The following is a 20,988-nucleotide window of genomic DNA, read 5'->3' as shown; positions in this document are numbered from 1 at the left end:
TGGCGTATCATCATCATCTCAGTTCCGAGAGACTTTGAAAGAGCTACGATTGCTAGTCGGATTTTGAAGTCATATATGCAAATATAGTTATTAGACTTATCCAAGTGGGAGACTGTTGGATATAGTGTCTAAGTCCATAACTTTATTTGGTATGTACTTGACCCGACCCGGCATGGTCCATTTGGGTTGCATGGCATTGCAATACTTGGATAGACTAAATGAGAGAATAAGGCACTTATGATTATTAATATATTATAAGTTCTAATATATTAATAATAGTATTATTTAATTAGTATTGATCAAGTATTAATCTAGTATTAATCTAGTGATCAAAGTGAGACTAATTAAATATATAGGGTTGATTATGACAATCATCAATTCTTTTATGGTGGATTAATGATCCATGGTTTATGGGTTTGGTTATAACCATATGGAGCTCCATGGATAGTCCATGGGAGTTACAAACCCATGGGTCATGAGAAATCAAGAGTCATGACAATTAAGGGCATTCATGTGTAAACCCTAATTATGACAACACTATAAAAGGAACCCTATGGCTAGCAAAATCGTGACCTAGTGTTACTAGAGAGGGCATAACCGATTTTGAGTGCTAGAAGTATTCTCTCAAGTTATTCCAAGTCTTGTGGTGTTGTGTGAAGCATTTGAGGCACAACATTTGGGGTGCTAGGCTCACAAAGTCTTGAAGGAATCCAAGCAACAACAAGGTATGTATTTCTACTAGTTTTATGTTTTATGTAATCCCCATGCCATGCTAGTTAGGAAATAACCTTGAAAAAGAAATTTGCATGTATATAGAGAAAACATAGATTCAAGGTTATTAGGGTTGCATGTACACTTAGGAAGTGTTAGAATGCTCAAAACCCATCAGATCCACCATCAGCTCCATGATACCTTCCTTGATCGAACCGAACATCACTGGGGTCGCATCATGGATGCCTTTAGTAACCTATGATGCAATGAACTCGCGTAATCCCTCATCAATTGGTTCGGTGCCCATGCCCGAACCAGATCCAGATCCTAGACCCCGTACTCCATTGCGTGTCACCATCATGCTAAAGCATAACCACATAAACTATCAGTAAACACACGAAGAGGTTCACACTCTCGAGCTTCATAGATTCATCATGGTCTTCCTGGTCTCGGGTATAAATCTTATGTTCCTAGTAGTACATGCCCAATACTACCTTCCACACCTATCTATACCCTCCTCAAGGACTACCACGACTCCTCCAAGTCACTCCTTCCTATTTAATACTATCCTCATACTATAAGGCGTCCTATGCACCAATACATATTCCAGGAACTTCCTAGGGTTCCTTTCCTCGCCACTCTCTAGTATCAGCTCCAGAAGAAACTCTCACTAATACCATCTAACTAGCATACAAATACAATTACTTACTATCTGTACAAAATAATTCTTTGAATTAATGGTCCCATACTACAACGGTTGGACTCAGACAAGAGCGGCGCAATAGAGTTAAACCTATCCATTCTAAAATGATATAATCTCAATAATATGTAACCAAACACATTTGTCCACTAGGCAGCTTGTACTAATAAGATTCCTAAAAGCACAAAGTATGCAACATTCGAGCATTAACTAATTCAAATCAGAATAAAACCTAAACATGCCATCATATCAAATAACTTATCTCATACTAGCTTGCAAATCTATAAGCTCATACAATAGGCACATAAAGGAATCTCTCTTAGCATTATATCATGCAATCCTGAGCAGATCTTTATCCCTAATCTATCATGCAATTCTCGTATCATAACGTAACACATATAACATGCATGGATATTTTGGGATGACTTACTTGAGCTCGGGTGATCGCACGCATCACACCCCTTTATTTTATTATAAATCCCTTAATTAAAATATTTCTTTATGTGGAAAAGTCTACCAAACCCTCGATTTAAGTCCAGGCACACCTGAGAGTATGCCCGAATCCGTCAAACCAAGGCTCTGATACCTTGTAACATCCCAAAAATTCTAGAAAAAAATATCATTTTTAATTCATTTCATAACATTTAGTAATCATGTCAAAACAAAACAAAAATGTATCATAGTGAAATAATATCACAGTTCAAATCCCAAAATCACATAATGCAGAAAACATGGGCGGATGCAGTACGATGAAGTCGGGCCCTTCCCTTTCGAGCTGGAAGTACCTGAAACATAAACTGAAAACTATAAGCACAAAGATTAATGAGGTCCCCCAAAATACCCTATACCATACATATATAACAGTCAAGCATAACTGGGTCAAATTCAACCCCTCAGGTCTCATTCAATCGGTACTTGGTCTATTTCAACCCTTCGGTCTCTTTCAATCGGTACTGCGTATATTTCAACCCCTTCGGTCTCTTTCAACCGGTACCAGGTATATTTTAATCCCTTCAGTCTCTTTCAATTGGTATCGGGTCTATTTCACCCTACACCTAGTGTATAATCATAACAGTAAGAGTCACAGAGATATCAAGCATATACATGCATAACAGGTAATTGTCACCAAGACAATCATCATCCTACAAACATAATCTAGTGGGCCGACATTGGTGGCTTCGACCCACGAGTACAATGAAGGAAACTCATCTCTCGATCGATAATCAACTACTATTGCACTCACGGTCTGCTACACCAGTGTTACACCACACACTTATATAATCATACTAGGAAAACCTTTAGTTTACCCTTCAAAACCAAGAGTGAACCAAAAGTCAACTCTAATCAAAAGTCAACGCCTAAGGTCAACCGTTCACATTCCCATCAGTTCACCCTCACGTTGTGACCTGTTCTTCGGTCACGTCATTAGATTGGACTCGAACCGGCCCTAGTCAGCGAGTCAACTCATTCACAACTCATCCAACCAGATTCTTTAGATCAGGGCAACCTCATTTCTCACGTCTTGAGATTTTCATTTCTCACATCGTGAGATCTGTTCTGACTAATTTTGTGCATTAAGATCTTAATGCTTTAATACATTCATCGGGACCTTCTACAGGACCTTCATCGACCCTAAGGACAATAAATCATTGCTTTTCTGTCATGCATGTCCAGTTCATGAATTAGATACTAACTAGGTCAAAATAAAGGTAGTAAGATCAAGACTCATGCTTGTAGTCTAAAAGCAACACCAAAACACAGATCCAAAGCCTCATATACAGAAGATGTCTCAGTGATCCTTAAAGCTTCCAACTTTCTGGAACCCATGCATGCTACAACACCTAACCATGCAAGGAAAGCTCCCAAAATCTAGATCTAGCATGCAAGAGGCAAAAAAGTAAGAGATTTATGACTTACAAAGGTCCAAAAATCTCAGTAAGACCAAGAGGTAGAAACTATATTGCCAAAATGAAGCACCACAAGAGTCCTCTTCCACTTCAATGGACCAAAAACCACCAGATAAGCTCTTCAAGGTCACCAACAATGGCCAAACGTTCCAAGGAGGTCGAATCTATGGTTTTCAGGAGGCTAGAGAGTGAGAGAGCTTGAGGATGGGCAACCCTAGCTCTCTCATTCCATTAAATATTCGAAAATCAGGGTTTTGGGTTATCAGGCTTTGCTCTCGTTGTGAGGCCTCATGCTCAATTCGTGAGGTTCAAGAATGCGGGTCAAATGGTCAATGGTCACTCACATCGTGACCACTATGGCTCACGTCGTGAGACCTCCTCCCAAAATGAAAGAATTCAATAATTGAAGTACCTCAAGGATTCAGATGCTACACTCACTAATTATATTATGTATGCATCCTTATATGTTTATGTTAATATGTATGTATTTTTATATTCTTGTGATATTTGGTTAAATACCCAATGCTCATCAGATGAGGATAAATATATGGTTATAGGTATTATAACCTTATGAATGATTATGTATGTATGAGTATATGTTAGATGTATTGTTTAAATACCGAGATATGTTAATTACAAATAAAATGTGAATAGTGTGATTAGATGTAAATTGTATTATGTTGAATACCTACACGATGTTAGATGGAGATAGATTATGATTATATGTTTATAATCATGTATGTATGGTTAGAGCATGTATATGTAATGGAGTATAGAGTAAGTATGCATGGTTAAATATAGAGTATGTATGTATAGATGAAGATAGAGTATGAATGTGTGGTTGTGATAGAGTATGTATGTGGGGCTAGATATGGATGGTATTGTGTTAGATAATCGTCATAGATTAGATGAAGATAAAGTATTTAATGAGTTAAGTACTAGAGTGGTAGTATAAGATCTCTGAAGGGGATGATGAGATAGATTGCTATGTGACATGTGATGTGTAAGACTATGGTAAGACCACAACATTCACATGAAAATTATGAGAATGTAGAAAGATGATTCTTTTGGGAATGAGAGAGATGATTGCTTCAGGAGTGAGATAGATGATTCCTTCGGGAATAACGATAGATGATTCCGATGGGAATAAGATCTTATGTGGTTATATAAGTTTGAGAAAGGTTCCATGAGTGTAACAAGACAAGAAGTTTCTCTAGAGAAACTTAATATAATACGTGAAGCATTAAGTGTAGAGGATTCGTAAGGGATCATTGTAATCCGCATAGGATTCAAGAAGAGAAAAGTAGTCAAAGGATCCATGTGGATCAATGTGAGGGGACTTATCCAAAAGGTTATATTTCGGTAACTTAGATTTATGTTGTCTCCTATATGACATGTGAAGCTATCATAGATGACTAGATCGGTTGGGTCTAAGTGAGAATGGAGAGACAAGATCTGAGAAGAGATTGGAGTGAAAATGAGATAGGACGAAGAGAAATAAAGAAGTATGCCCTGGAATGAGAAGAGAGTATGAGGTGAGAGAGAATGGCATAATAAGAAGTGTATATAGAGTAGATCAATAGGAAAGAAATGAGACGGCGAGGATGTATGAGAAGATTCGGGAAGAGGATAAGATAGAGTATAAATAGAGTATGAGACGAGAATGAGAAGAGATGAGAAGACATGAGTTTCCCTAAAGTAAGAACAAAGAAAGAAAGAACAAAGTAGTAGATTACATAAACATGAAAACATATCAAAGAATAACTCACCAGACCTGTGATCTGATGTTGTAGATTCTTTAATGTTTTGCAAGTTTAGATAGTAGCCTCTATATGTGGAGGTAGGAGCACATGGACTTGGACTAGAAGTAGTTTTACTTTTGAAATTTTCATGTTGCTTTAAATTATGACTATTATTTTATTATAAACCCACATATAGTCTGGGATGTAAAATGTTTTGGAGTTATAGAATTCCACAATTCTTTGAAAAGTCTAATAATCCCTAGATAATTAGATGAGAAAATTTTGGGTCGTTACATGCTAGTTACAGACAAAATTGGAGAAAACCAAGACACAATAGACTGCAAATCAAAAGTCTCATACATCTATGTTTGAAGAATATGCGATATTGTCATCTTAGAATTACTCGTGACAGAATCCCTGAAGTAATCTCTAAGTGCGTGTTACTCCAATACTTAAAAACTTTATTTAAGTACTCATGAGTAGTAGTTGTATATCCATCCTATGTTTATCACCATGAATAATCTACTAAGACTCCATGAACAATCTTAAATCATTACTTACTTCCAGAAGTAGGATCAAATGCAGAGGCTTGAGTAAATTAATACACTGTAAGTTGATCAAAACATGCAAAGAGGAACACATTAATAAACTATTGAAACAACTTCTCGCAAACATATATTTTAAAATCTCCACTTAATACTCTTCAAATCAGATAAAGATTTATACTACTTAAGTTCCCAAATTAGAACAAACTAAACTAGATGTTCTTAAGCCAATTCATTTGCAAATCTTATTCCTTTTGATTTTATATAACAATCATACATGGTCTATGACATTGACTTAGTGAATGGAACGACGAGATTCTCTTCGATATGTCTTTATTGACTTTGATGTCTTCACATTTGACTAGCTATTAAAGGGCCTTTGGCCTACCGGTATCAGGAGTTAACATATAGATATCAACCAACGAAAAATTGAGGGTTCAAATCTCGTTAGATACAAAAGATGTAGATTTAGAATTGAAGTAGTGAGTGTATGTATAAACCATTCTAAAAAATAGTAAATACCATTTGTTATTTGGATTTAGTGTAAACGATATCACATTAACATTTCTACATACCATCGAAAATAAAGATATTAATATGGTAATTAATAATCGTATATTTTTAATAGTTAATAAATCAAAACGATGTAAATAAAGAAACAATAATTATAATTATAAAATGCAGTTTTCACAAAATAATGTTGTTTTAAGTATGAAGTTTTTTACATCAATAACATATAAGTGGTGTTAGATGGTTTTTCCAAAGACCACAAATAGTTGTGCATGGTTTTTTATGGATTATTTCAGATTTGTTCTAAAACTGAGGGCAAATCAATAATATATACTATGTTATTTTTTCTTATTTGCATAATATATTTTTTCCAAAAAAAAAAAAAAACTCTCTCTAATCTAATTGAAATATGAATCTAAAATAAAATCTTATTGTTGAATATGTCAAGCATGTTTTGCGTAGTTATTATCAATTATTTCTTGTTTAAATGTGGACAGGTCAAATAATATATATTATAATGTTGATGGACTAAAATTTGGAGTTGGGAAGAATGCTGATGGGGTAAGCAAGCTGATGAGCTGAACGACACTGGATTCAAAGTACTTGGGCTTGGAATGATGAACAAGGTGCCGATCTTCTCGATTCCTTATGAAAGCTTTTTGTCCTTGATATATAATGTGTGTTTTTTCTCATTCCATACATACACACGCATAATCTTGCCTCTCCCACCTTCAACCTTTCTTTATGCTTCTTTCTCATTCTTTGGAGTCTATTTTAAGCTTTATATGTTGTAAACCTTTAGGTATTGACCTGGTTATTGTTGATTACTCCATATTTATTGAATGCGAGATGGATTTGTTCATTTTTTTCTTAGTTTTTTATATGTGTAATTGTTTTGTGGATTCTGAAACATGTTATGTTAGTAAATAAAGATTTCTTGAATTTTTATTTGGTATCAGAACCGGTTTGTGTGGTCGTCTGATTATTTTCACTTGTTTTTCTCCCTCGTTAGTACTTGCTCTCGATGTTAGCCTAAGGTGTGTTGTCGCGAGTCCTTGTTACCCCAATGAATTGTAGCAAGTTGACATACTCCTCTTTTGTAATTTTTGGTAGGTTAAATTCCCCCTTAATAACTACGACACATGATTCTATCTGTCTTTCTTTCTTGATTTTTAGAGTTGAATAATTTTTTACTCCTCCATTCTGGATAGTGATCCATTCAAAACATCCATCCATGCTGTGTACCGATTTTTTACAATTACTACACCACCGATCTATTGCTTTACTGTTTCTGCCACATTTATCTCATTTGTTAGATTACCGGAACGTTCTAGTCAAAAGTCGTTGCTTCCCCTGTCATGACACCACATGTGTTTCCTATTTGGCGTTGTTGCTCGTCTTGGCAAACTATATGATAGGCAGTTCCCAACATAGGTAATGGGCTGCTACTAAGTATTTGAGTTTTACCTTTATTATATTCTTCGTTGAGGCCCATATTGAAATCATAGAGCATGGAAGAGTAATAACATAAACAATCAACCAGAATAACACCAAATTTATAGTGCAAAACCCAAAAACAGGAAAAACACTTTGGAAGAACACTATATAATTCTCAAATGTCTGAAGGATTACAATGTATTATGATGTTGTAGAACGGGAATGAAAAGGATAATAAGAAAATAAGATCTAATATCCTATATATAAGAATCTAATAAGAGTCATAATATAACTCTACTTAGAGAGCAAGAAAGAAACGACAACCTTATTAAACAAGGAAGCTATGACAACTTGCCAAACTCTCTAACGACAGTTTCTTGAAAGCGTCAACAAAAAAAGAAATCCCATGCATGCAATTGGTTCAGATCATATTTGTAACACCCGTTGTCAAGTATTTTCATTTCAGTCATTAATATTTTAATTTGTTGCAAACAAGGCTCATATGCTGGACATACTAGGTCGGTATGTCGGGCGTAAGTAAGCAACTCAGGTGCGTCAAAGGTGGGGTACGTTGGGCGTACACTTGAGTACGCTGAGCATACTCGTGAAGTCCTTCAACCCTAAATTTTTAGGGTTGTATCCCCTATTTAAACATCTTAATCCCTCTTGGACCTTCTTATGACCAACATCCATTCCTCTAAACCCTAAAATCGAAACCCTGGCCCTTGTGAATGAGATTTGAAGCTTGAGAGTGATCTTTGAGTGTTCTTGGTAGTGAAGGAAGATCATTCATGAATTGGTGGTGGATGCAAGCCTTTGGATCCAAAGCCTACATCTCTTTGTTCATATTTTGAAGGTATAAAGTTCATACCTTGGATCTTTTTTTTAGATCTTTTTTAGGCTTGGATTTATGTTCATTTTGTCCTATAACCTTGATCTTTGTGAGTATGGAATACTCCAGAGCATATGAGCTATCATTTCAGAAGTTTTAAGGTGCTGAGAGTCATAAAAATGTTATCTTGGCCCTTTCCTTTCATCCATGCATGACTTATGGAGCTTTTGATGAAGTGAAATGCTAGGTTTTTGGGATTGAGCTCTCTTTAGCCATGCGAAGGCATAAAGTCAAAATCTTTATGGATTAGGATGCCTTTTAGAGTCAGGTCTCAGGATTGGGTAAAGTGTCTTAATGATTAAGACCATAAAAGATGACTTTTGACATAAGTCGCATACGCCGAGCGTAGGAGTAGCCAGTTGCGAACCGGATCCATTCCTGCCTTGCACTCTACGCCCATCGTAGAGGTAAGTACGCCGTACGTAATGGTCAGAGTGCTAACCTTTGACATAAATTGAGTTTTTGACCAATTGTGCTTTAGGTGGATTTGTGAGGGTTTTCGAAGGGACAAAACAGTATTTTTCCCTAAATGTGGATTAGACTTGTCGTGGTACTAGTGGAGTATGGTAAAATACCTTAATTATTAATTAGGGTTAATTGGTGTAATTATTAGGCATAGTCTAGTTCTGGCAGTTTGGGTGTGACTTCTATCAGTCATCTGTGCGAGGTGAGTCTCCTCACTACTCTTATCTGTGTGGTAGAATATATTTATATATGTGATGACCAACTGGGTCTATATGCTATTGCTGTGATATGTATTACTCTATGTGCTGAGACTTCGGGTAGTCTACAGGGTTGCTAAAGGCGCAAATGACATGCTGTTTTCTCACCGAGACTTCGGGTTGTCTCTATGGTTACTGATAACCCATAGTTATCTATTTTGTGTTGTGTTGTATGTGGTATTTTGGGGAACACATTAAGGTCTGTGCTTACAATTGATGATTAAATGTGTTTCAGGTACTTTTGAGGATCACGGGAAGGCGAAGGCTTGATTGTACACATTTTCCTGCAGTTTATGATTCTGAATATTTTGGGACACTCTGATATTTTGATGATGATTTTTATTTGACATTTGTGATTTTCTTGAGATGGTTTTTATGAACAATATTTTTATATGAATTTTAAAATGAAAAAGTTGGTTTGGAATTTGGATGTTACAATATTTTACAATCTCCACCTTGAGATGAATCTAAAACATCAACAATGTAACCTTCAACGATCGAGTGAAATAAAAACATATAGTGTTTAAAAGTTCCTAAGGACTTAATTATAAGTACCAACCAAATCTGAACAAAGTTCAAAATTGGTCGTCGGAATTGGCTTTGCAATCATATCAGTCGGGTTGCCCTTGGTGTTAATCTTTGTCACCTTGATATCACCTTGTGCAATGACATCAATATGCTTCGTTCTCTCGTGGAATATCGAATCCTTTGTGAGGCATATCGCACTTTGACTATCATAATAAATTGTAGTGATTTAGAAGTCGCTACTTAGCTCACCATACAACCCTCTAATCCAAGTAGCCTCTTTACTCACTTCCAAAATAGCCATGTACTCAACTTCCTTAGTAGACAAACCAACGGTAGATTTAAGTGTAGCTTTCTGACTCGCGACACAATCACCGATAGTAAAAACATAACCCGTGAGGGATCTTCTTTTGTCAAGATCACCTGCATATTTTGATTCAACGTATACCCATAAACACATTGTTGATTTCCCAAACTCCAAACAGGCCTTAGAAGTACCTTTAAGGTAACGGAAGATCCATTGAAAGACTTTCCAAACAGGCCTTACACCACTCAAAACATGTGATAAGTCGGAACGAGAAAAAACCATAACATACATTAATGATCCAACTGCAGTTGAATAAGGAACCTTTGACATTTGATCTGTAACACTCCAAAAATCAAAGAAATTTAAAATTTTTAAAATTAACCATTAACCAATATTGTCTACAAAAAAGGTCATTGTTTCAAAAGAATAATTTCATATTAGAGTTTTCCCAAGACCCTGTGGCATAAAACAGGAAGTTGTGCACGATCACGCATTTTCATTCCCACGATCCTCAGAAGTACCTGAAACGATAATCTAAAAACTGTAAGCCAAAGTTCTGTGAGTTCGCCTAATGTACCGGCACAACACCTAGAAAATAAGCATAAAAATATGAGCAGTTAGCCTGAATGGACCACCTCACAGGGCCTACAGACTATCTGGACTACTCTATAAGCCTTCGACATAAAACCTATCCGGACCACTCTACGGGCTGTCGGCCAGACTGGACCGTCTCGCAGGGCCTAAAGCCTATCCGGTCTTCCCCGAATGTCTTGGACTACAACACAAAGCATGACCGCCTCAACCCAACACAAGATGTCGACATATGAAATAGATAAAAATAAACACAAAGCCAACAAATACAGGTAATCATACGGATCTACTAAACAGCTACAAACTAGCATAACACTATCCTAACCAGGATAAATAATGTAGTGGGCCGACATTGGTGCCTTCGAACCATGAGTACAGTGAGGAAAAGTCACCTCTCATTCGGAATGCAAGATGAATAAATCTCTACTCCGAAAACCGGCTCAACGATGACCTAACCAAAACCAAGGACCTAAAACTAATTAATAGCTCAAAATATCCAAAATACCCCTAGGTCAAACTTGGTCAAAAATCTGGTCAAAGTTCCAAGTCAATGAGTCAACTCGGTTAACTATGCTAAGTACGCGAGGCGTACTCAGCTTGTACGTTGGGCGTACACAGGCCTTGACCAGGCTCGGGCGGTTAACCTCGTACGTACGGCGTACGCAAAATTACACATGACGTATGCACTGAAGTCCTTATTCCATATTAAGAGCATAACACGTTAAGCTCTTGCATTCCAATTGTAAATCCAAGGCCAAAATACCACTGAGAGTCGTAAAGTTTCCAAATTTATGAGTTTTCATGCCCATTAAGTGCTTAATACATACAATCTTAACTTCTTAACACCTAAGGACCTTCTAGAGCATGCATGGGGAAGAACTAAGACTCAAGATCTTATTTTTACGTCTCAATACCCCTCAATGGGTCTAAAAGGACGACTAATTTGGTTTAGAGCATGCCATGCTCAAGAATCACAAAGGTTGGGACTAAAAATGCCCTAAATGGAGGAATATCTAGATCTATAAGAAAAGATGATCAAACTAGGAGCTTTTTACCTCCTAAAGGTTGTTAGCAAGGTGAGAATACCAGATCCAAACTTCTTTTCAGGCACCAATGTCCTTTTACCACCTTATTCTTCTTCAAGAACTCCAATAAAACACACAAGTGAGCTCAAGGTGCACTCTTCACACTTAGGGTTAGCCAGAGGGACGTTTTTTAGGTGGAGGCTGATGAGGGTGAAGGTCTTGGGGCTTTAAAGGGGATTATTGTTGGATTAGATGTCTAAGCCCATAACTATTATTGGTATGTACTCGACCCGAGAGTAGCATGGTCCATTTAGGTTGCATAACACCAGAACAATTTGTTAGGATGAACTCTTGAGAGAAGGTTATATATGATTTATTAATATATTATAAGTTCTAATATATTAATATAAAATCATATGTTTTAATTAGTATTGATCAAGAACTAATTTGGAATTAATTTAGTGATCAAAAGAGACTAATTAAATATATGAGACTAATTATGGTAATTAGTTATATTTATATGTGTTGGGCTTATGATCCATGTTGGACCGAGTTTATGTATGGAAACATAAAGAGTTGCACCACATGAACCATGGATCATAATACTTATGGGTATGGATTTGGGTTATACCCATGATCCTTGAAATTCCACATATAAATACATATTCCATTGCGTAAAATCGTGACTTGAAAGTACTTCTTTTCTTAGAGAAATATGGAGGTGTTTTTGGTGCATGGAGTTCTCTCTCAAGAGTCACCTTTGTCCTAGGTGAGTTGTGATTCCATTTGAGGTGCAACACTTGCGGCACTAAGTTCTTAAAGGCCAAAGTCTTTCAAGCAACACCAAACACATCAAGAATTCAATCCACATAAAAGGTATGTCACTCCAACTAGTATCTTGTATTGTTTATGACGATTTGCATGCTAGTTATACGTTTAATTCCTTGGAAACCAATTGCATGTATAATTAGTGAAAACATAGATCCAAGGTATTTAGGGTTGTATGTGCACCATAGGATGTTGTAGTATACTAAAACCCATCTGTGGTTTCAGAGCCATGGGTTGTTTTCAATTATACTTGATGCAAATTGCTGAAAAAGGCTGAAAAAATCGAATTTTTTTTGCTGTCTGGACAGGGGAATTGACGAGTCCATTAAGGGACTCGACGAGTCCATGTACAAACTCATCCAACTCGTCGAGTTTGTTCTTGCACTCGGCGAGTTGGACCCCCTGACAACATATTTTCGAGTTTTTTGGCTGGAATTGGACTAGGAACATTACCCTAAAATGTTTTTGAACTTATAAACCTGTTTTTGATGTGATAATGTTCATACTAATCCAATTTCAAAGATAATTGTCATAATTTCAAGATTTGTGTTAGTTTATATGTTCATGCTAATTTCTTGAAGATTGATGATATGAATTATCTTGTTCTTATGAGTTTATTTAGATTAATAGAAAAATTATGTAATAATGTATTTTCGCTCCAAATTGATCTAAAAGTTGTTCATAAAATGTGTTTTTGTAACTTGTCCTCAAGTTATATGAAAAGTCACATTTATGATTTTTAAAAACTCATAAGATTTCCATAAGTTATGAAAGTGAAGAGTCTCATTTTTTAAATGTTTTAAAGTCTTCCATAAGTTGTCCTCAAGTTATGGAACTTGAATAGTTTTTTCCTTAAAACTACTTTAAACTCATAAGTTATGGAAACCAAAAGTTTTTGAATTGTTCAAAACTTGTCCTCAAGTTTTGGAATTTGTAAAGTTTCCCCCCATAAATACTTTAATTCCAAGAAAACCCTTAGGATTTTTAAAGTTAAAATTCAACCGTTATACTATTATAATATTAATGGTTAATAGTTATATATGTGTATAAGAACAAAGTCAGTTTTACCGTTAGTAGGCCTCATTCACGAAACCGGTCTATAAGGTGGGTATAAGGTTACTGCCAATAAAATGGCAGTTTAATGGGTGTCCACTCTCACCTACCGCTTCCTTGACAGGTGGAGGGTTGTTAGCTGAACGGGTTTGACAGGACTATAATTCTCCCATCATTAAAAGTATAATGATAAATACTAAGTAACTAATCACTTATAAATTGCCAATCTTAGTTACTCAGGAAAATGTGAATTTTGTGCTAACCCATGAAATTACACTTTGTACCTTACCAAGTCGTTGGTGGAGCGTGTGTGGGTAACCTACACACTAACATGGACTAGTAAGAGTGGCAAAGGGTGACTTAATGTTTATCATAGATCGGTGGAGCGCGTGTGGGTAACCAGCACATTGATTAGGTGATAAAGATTAAGGGTACCAAGTTAATTTGCATGGTTATTTACACCTTGTTTGTGATCCTCGGCATCGCAGTCACAAATTTGAGAGGGCACAATCGAAATTTAAACATGCCATTCAAAATTTTAATGAATCTCAAAAGATCTTGGAGTTTCAAACCAATTAAAACCTAATACATATTTCGTTTTTCATGGTGGAAATTGGTGAATCGTCATTCGCCTACCTTCAAATATTTTATAGCTTGGTTTACGGCATCCCTCTTCCAAGTTATAAAATATTGTGTTGGGTCCTAGCCTTTATATTAAGGACTTAAATCAACTAACTTGAATATCTCCCATTTTCGATGTCTGGTTCAGACAACTATGATCATCCCAAATATCTTGGAACCAACTTTCCTGATGAAGATGATGTCCCGTGGTTGGATCATGGAAATCATACTTCACTTCCTCCACCTCCTCCAATTATTCTCCCTAACCCACAAGTTCAAACACTTGAAAAGTTCAAGGTCACTCAAGCCCTATTAGCAAGATGGAAAGTCTATGTGTGCTTACATCTTGGAGATGAAGTCACATATTGACAAGCCAGGAGAGATAGGTGTCAAAGTCTTGAGGAAGTTGGTTGTTGATTAGGTTCTTCAGTCACTTCCTAAGTCACATAATGAGATCCTTTGGGACTACTATATGACAGACCATGACATGACCCTTAATGATCTTACCTATTTGCTTGATGCTGCTGAATCAGCAATGATTTGGAGCACTGGTAAAACAAATTTGATTGGAAGATCGACTTCCCAAACTTCCATGGACATTTACAATGGTAACATTGGAAATCTAGAAAAGCTTTCTATTCCCAACGGAAAGGGATCGGCCATAGTCAACTCGGTTGACCAAATGGTAAAGAGAAAGGCTAAGTATGAGATAGTCCCGTGTACCATTCCCAAAGAGTCCATATGTTTCTATTGCCAAAGGAAGGGGCACTGGTTGCGAAGCTGCCCTATGTACCTGAAATATCATAAGGTTGGTAAAGTCAAAAAGTTTGACTCTACTTCGGGTAAAGTCCACTATCTAACTCTATTAAGTTCCTGTTTGGAGATTCTTATTACATGATGTGACTAGGTCGCATGTTGATGTTTTAAGAATCAATGAAAAGAGGAAGCTTAAAGGAAGAATATGCTGATTCTGATCGCGAAGATGGATTTCGATCGCATGGTTCGGTGATCAAAATTTTGAGTTGTTGCTTAAGAGTTTGGATATATTGCCTAGGAATAAATAACAACATTGTTTTCATGTGCATTTGCATTGTCAGGATAACTTTTTCCATAAGTTTTAAAATAAAAGAAAAAGTTTTAATTTTATTTATTCTTAAATATCCTTACAATGGCATTTGTGAAAAATTATTGTTTATATGATTCCATTGATGGCAATATTGGAAAATGGATTTGATTCTTTCGTTTGTGGTAGTGTCATAATCTACCAAATAAGGAAAGATTCTCATCACCCAAGTTTCAGTTGGATAGAAACTTGGAATCATGCAACTTGTATTGTATGATGAATGAGAATATTCATCTTTGGGAAATTAAGACTAATTCCTTGATCACATGTATATGTGGGTCAAGTGAAGAACTAGGGGATCAGGTACACTGGGTGTGCGCTGATCAGGTCCACCACAAAGAACGATAAGGCTATTCATCATGATTTACTAAAGTTTAGTAAATATGGTTGTGCTTACAAGTTTAAGTATAATTCTGAAACATTGGAAAAGTTTCAATGTATGTCAGGACGAATGAGAATAATCAAATTAGGCAGAAAGATAAAAGTTTCTCCAATCTGAAAAGACGGGAGAGTACTTCAGTATCATGTTTATGATCATCTTAAAGATTAGGAAAAACCATTTCACAATTGATCCTCTAAGCACATATTAGTGCATTTGTTTGACTAAGAAGAGGAATCGTGAACTGTTGAAATGGTTAAATCAAAAGATGAATCATACTTCATTCCAAAATTGAGTATTAGAGTAACACTCCAAGATCGAGCATTGAGTGACATAATGTAAAGAAGGATTATAACACTTGTCAAATGTAGAGTAAAATATTTTCTTACTCTTGTGCATTTGAAATTGGTAAGTTGTGATATTTGGGATAAAACAAAGACCCACTAAGACCAATTGTGTGAAGTGTTCATCTTGATAAGTATCTGCACTAACTTTTGAATATTTGTTTTGTCAAGGAATGGTTCTTGACAAGAGAATCTTATATGTCAAGAGGTCAGTGGGAGTCTTAATGATCTTGAAAAGGGTCTCAATAACTAATCAAGAATAAGACGTATTGGTTATCACTAGCACACGACTTGAGGTTTGTAACCTATCGTGTTGACATTTTCTTATGTTTATGCCCATTCCAGTTAAAGTTGAATATGCTTGTGAGTTTTATGAGTTCTCAATTGTTTGCACAACAACCTGGAAGAAATGGCAGGACCTTGTGCTGGCAGGTGGCAAGAAGTTAAGATTAAACATGTTCAGTCCATATTAGTTTGGATTTGTCACTAACCTTGTCTTGTGATTATGGTTTTGATAAATTCACATGGATAGGAACACATACACCATAAAATCTAAGTGTCATAAGGTTTCTCTCTGATTCATGAAAATGATGGTGAGGAAACACTTTCACGAAGTAGATTTTAAGTAGATAGCAATTATGATATTTGCATTCTTAAAGTCGTTAGTGGAGCGTGTGTGGGTAACTGTCACACTAACATGGACTTGTGAGAAATAGCAAAGCTCTAAACAATTGAGACTATGATTATGACATCATTTTTCATAGTTCTAATAATTGTTTAGACACTTATATGAGCTGTCTAAGGAAAGGTGTATGATTTGGATAAAGTTTTATCAAAGCATCGTGTATCAAAAATTTGAATTGTGGTAAGAAAGTCAATAAAGTATTGATTTCTAGAAGTCCAGCTGATTTCTGGATACATGTCAAAGCTAGTGGGAGCATAAGTGTTATGCTAATAACTATCATGTTAGTGGGAGCATGATTATTATGTGAAGTGTTAGTTATAGAAAACAAAAGTCTCAATTCATGACTTTGTAGGGTTTGAAAAGTTGTTTTGCTATAATTAAGGGAGAGGAAATTATACTTTATTTCAATTCTAATAGCTTAGATTGATATTTTAATCATCTTTAGTCAAGGATATATATATATATATATATATATATATATATATATATATATATATATATATATATATATATATATATGAATTTTATGTTGGAATGGTTCAACATAAGGAAATTCTATATATATTGCGTTCTCAAAATTCGATTATGATTACGACATCCCTCTTCATAGTCGAATTATGAAAGCATAGCAAATAAAAAATATTGTAGCAAAAGATTCGTCTAGGATCTTGTCTTTATGTGAGACATCATGAATCGTGTCCCATATGGTTCGGATATAGGATCGATTACATGTGTGCTATAATATTTATCCTTTCTAAATTTTCCAAATGCCTAGGGCATTAAGAGGGGAAAAGGTCTAGAATTGGATATGACTAAAATGATTAAGCAATTGTCGAGGACAATCTGAGGTTCACCAAAGATTGGTTAATTATGGACAGTTGAAAGTATGGTGTAAATTTTTGGAAAGGACCATATTGACATATTCTGAAAGGAGGCAACTCTTGTTTAGAAGTAATAGTCAAAATGGGAATATGGAAATGTTTCCATAAGTGGAAGTTATTCATTAAATCTGTGTAAGATTAGAAGACTTAATGTAAGAAGGATGTTCAAAGGAATGTACTTTGAATTTGAGACTTCGTTTCCATTGGAATACTCTGTAATGTCTGTTGACAAGTCTTTGTGACTTTGTGCATAGTCATTACAAGAGGATCAATGCATATAAGTTTAGAATCTAATAGATTTCGGTAAATGGCAGGAATTTGGAATTCTTACATTTACGATTTGGATTGGGGATTGTAAAATGAGAATCATTGGAATCATGTTGAATTGGTCTATTTCACAAAGTAAGGATCATAGACAAACATAGTGTATATACTTGGAGTATGGCATAACTATTATTTGGACAAACATAATGTGCATGCTTGGAGCATGGCATGACTATTGTTTTCATTCAAGTATAAAGTTGATTATTTGAAACATTATACAATGAATAATGAGTAATCAATATGGTGTTTAAATAAAAGGTGTTTTATTTACTCTCAAAGGTGCTTGGGGCCATATAGGATTAGTATTATTCTTGTGTTTCACTTTGCATGTTTTGACTTCCCGAATAACTAGGTTATTCAAACTCTCCACAGTCAATCATACTTTGGAAGTAGATATGAGGCAATACTGTCATGAATGGGTCTGTAGTTTGTCTAGGTGGCCTAGACATAGCTGCAGTATTCATGAGTGCTCTTGCAATAAGATTCGAGTATTGGATTAAACCCGCGCTCATTTGACTCCCTTCATGGATTTTATCACGAGTAATCATGAGACGATAATATTTTATATTCTTCAAACGGAGACGTGTGAGTTGTAGTTGCGCATCGTTTGCACGTTGACATATGTAAACGCAACTAGTAACTTGGTTATTATAAAACATATCGTTGTGTGTAATTTGATGAGTAAGTACAAGCGAACATTTTGGTCGAAGTTTATCCATTTCTTTTACCCTTAGAGGGATAAAAGCGATATCGGTGGGCCCCTCGATGATTTGGTGATGACAAACGTAAGTGCTCGGCCGGGCCTGGACTGATTTGATTTGCTCAATTAGTCGGTCGTCACAAATCGGAAATCAGGTAACAACAAATGGACAGAGAGAATGATTATAATCCATGTCTCAGTCCATATGATATCTATAATGGAGGAATATATGATCGCTTATCTAATAGACATGTCATTGACTAGGTCAGAGTTCGACAGCGGCCTTTAAGAGCTATGATTGCTAGTCGGGATCTTGGAGTCATACACAATAATAGTTTTAGACTTATCCAAGTGGGAGACTGTTGGATTAGATGTCTACGCCCATAACTATTATTGGTATGTACTCAACCCGAGAGTAGCATGGTCCATTTGGGTTGCATAACAACCGGACAATTAGTTAGGATGGACTCTTGAGAGAAGGTTAAATATGATTTATTAATATATTATAAGTTCTAATATATTAATATAAAATCATATTATTTAATTAGTATTGATCAATAATTAATTTGGAATTAATTTAGTGATCAAAAGAGACTAATTAAATCTATGGTGACTAATTATGGTAATTAGTTATATTTATATGTGTTGGCTTATGATCGATGTTGGACCAAGTTTATGTATGGATACATAAAGAGTTGGGCCACATGAACCATGGAACATAATACTCATGGGTATGGATTTGGGTTATACCGATGACTATTGAAATGCCACATACAAATACATATTCCATTGCCCAAAATCGTGACTTAAATGTACTTCTTTTCTTAGAGAAATATGGAGGTGTTTTTGGTGCATGGAATTCTCTCTCAAGAGTCACCTTTGTCCTAGGTGAGTTGTGATTCCATTTGAGGTGCAACACTTAGGGCACTAAGTTCTTAAAGGCCAAAGTCTTTCAAGCAACACCAAATACATCAAGAGTTCAAGCCACATAAAAGGTATGTCACTCCAACTAGTATCTTGTATTGTTTGACAATTTGCATGCTAGTTATAGGTTTAATGCCTTGGAAACCATTTGCATGTATAATTAGTGAAAACATAGATCCAAGGTATTTAGGGTTGTATGTGCACCATTGAATGTTGTAGTGTACTAAAACCCATCAATTATATCGGGTGAAAACCCTAAAAACTATGGTTTTGTTTGGAACCGCATACGTACGGTGTACTTGCTGAGTACATCCGACGTACGCGTGTGAGTTCCAGTTTTCTCATGCATGAGTATTCCATGCGTACACTCCGAGTACGCACGACGTATGGACCAAAAAGGCAAACTTAAATATATTTAGGTTTAGAAATAAAACATCTCGGAATGGGTGTTACATTTCTCCCCCACTTGAATTAGACTTCGTCCTCGAAGTCCGATGCTGTGAATAAATCAGGATAATGCTTTCGCATCTCCGCCTCCGGCTCTCAGGTATCCCCTTGTTGCGTAGGCCTTCATCTTCTCCCCACCACCGCTACCGGCCTCTCAATATAATTCAGGCACTCATCGACCTGAATATCATCCAATGGGACCATTTCCTCTTCGTCCAACCCTCACTTCCGCAACTGCGAAATATGGAATATATTGTGTATTTGACTGAACTTATTCGGTAAATCGAACCGGTAGGCCACCATGTCTACCCTGGCGATCACACGGAATGGTCCAATATAATGGGGACCCAATTTCCTTCTATTCCTGAAGCATATTCCACCCTTCCATTGGTGATACCTTCAGTAGTACCATATCGCCGACCTGAAAGTTCAACTCTGATCGACGCCGATAGACATAACTCTTCTACCGACTCTGAGCTATCTGTAATCTCTGCCTGATCTGTTGGATGAGCTCTGTGATCTGGAGGACTACCTCAGTCCTTGTCATGACCATGTGACCGACCTCCCCCCAACAAACTGGGGTACGACATATCCTACCATAGAGAATCTCGAAATGCAGTGCACCAATGCTGAAGTGATACCTTTTGTTGTCGGAAAACTCTGCAAGAGGTAGGTAGGAATACCAACTTCCACCAAATTTTATGAAAAAATACCGCAACATATCCTCAAGTGTCTGGTTGTTCTGCTCATTCTGGCTGTTAGTCTGCGGATGATAAGCAGTGCTGAAATGCAGCCTCATATCCAGTTCCTCGTGGAACTTCTGCCAGAATCGTGAAGTGAACCGAACATATCGATATGGTATAACAGAAACTGGAACCCCATGACAAGAAAGAATCTCACGAACATACATATCGACCAATTTCTCTGCCGATGAGCTCTCACTGATGGCCAAAAAGTGGGCACTCTTGATCAATCCATCCACAATGACCCAGATAACATCAAAACCCTTGGTAGTCCTCGGTAAATTGGTGATAAAATCCATGGTGATATGTTCCCACTTCCACA

At 36.3% G+C, this 20,988-nt stretch overlaps 1 protein-coding gene across 1 annotated transcript; it reads right to left on the bottom strand.

Annotated features, from left to right (window-relative positions):
• Positions 1 to 9,920: 9,920 nt before the first annotated feature.
• Positions 9,921 to 10,412, bottom strand: LOC145164239 (secreted RxLR effector protein 161-like). The gene is made up of 3 exons (XM_079082961.1): positions 10,388 to 10,412; positions 10,190 to 10,333; positions 9,921 to 10,114 (listed from the first exon to the last, which is right to left on the bottom strand). Exons 1-3 carry the CDS (start codon positions 10,410 to 10,412, stop codon positions 9,921 to 9,923), a joined length of 363 nt encoding a protein of 120 aa, XP_078939087.1.
• Between the last annotated feature and the right edge of the window lie 10,576 nt (positions 10,413 to 20,988).

Source organism: Lactuca virosa, chromosome 3, assembly GCF_052849685.1.
Source record: "Lactuca virosa cultivar CGN04683 chromosome 3, Lactuca_virosa_CGN04683_v6, whole genome shotgun sequence".
Taxonomy (NCBI): Eukaryota; Viridiplantae; Streptophyta; class Magnoliopsida; order Asterales; family Asteraceae; genus Lactuca; species Lactuca virosa.
Note: the sequence above shows the minus strand (reverse complement) of the source record. Positions and strands in the feature narration are given on the sequence as shown.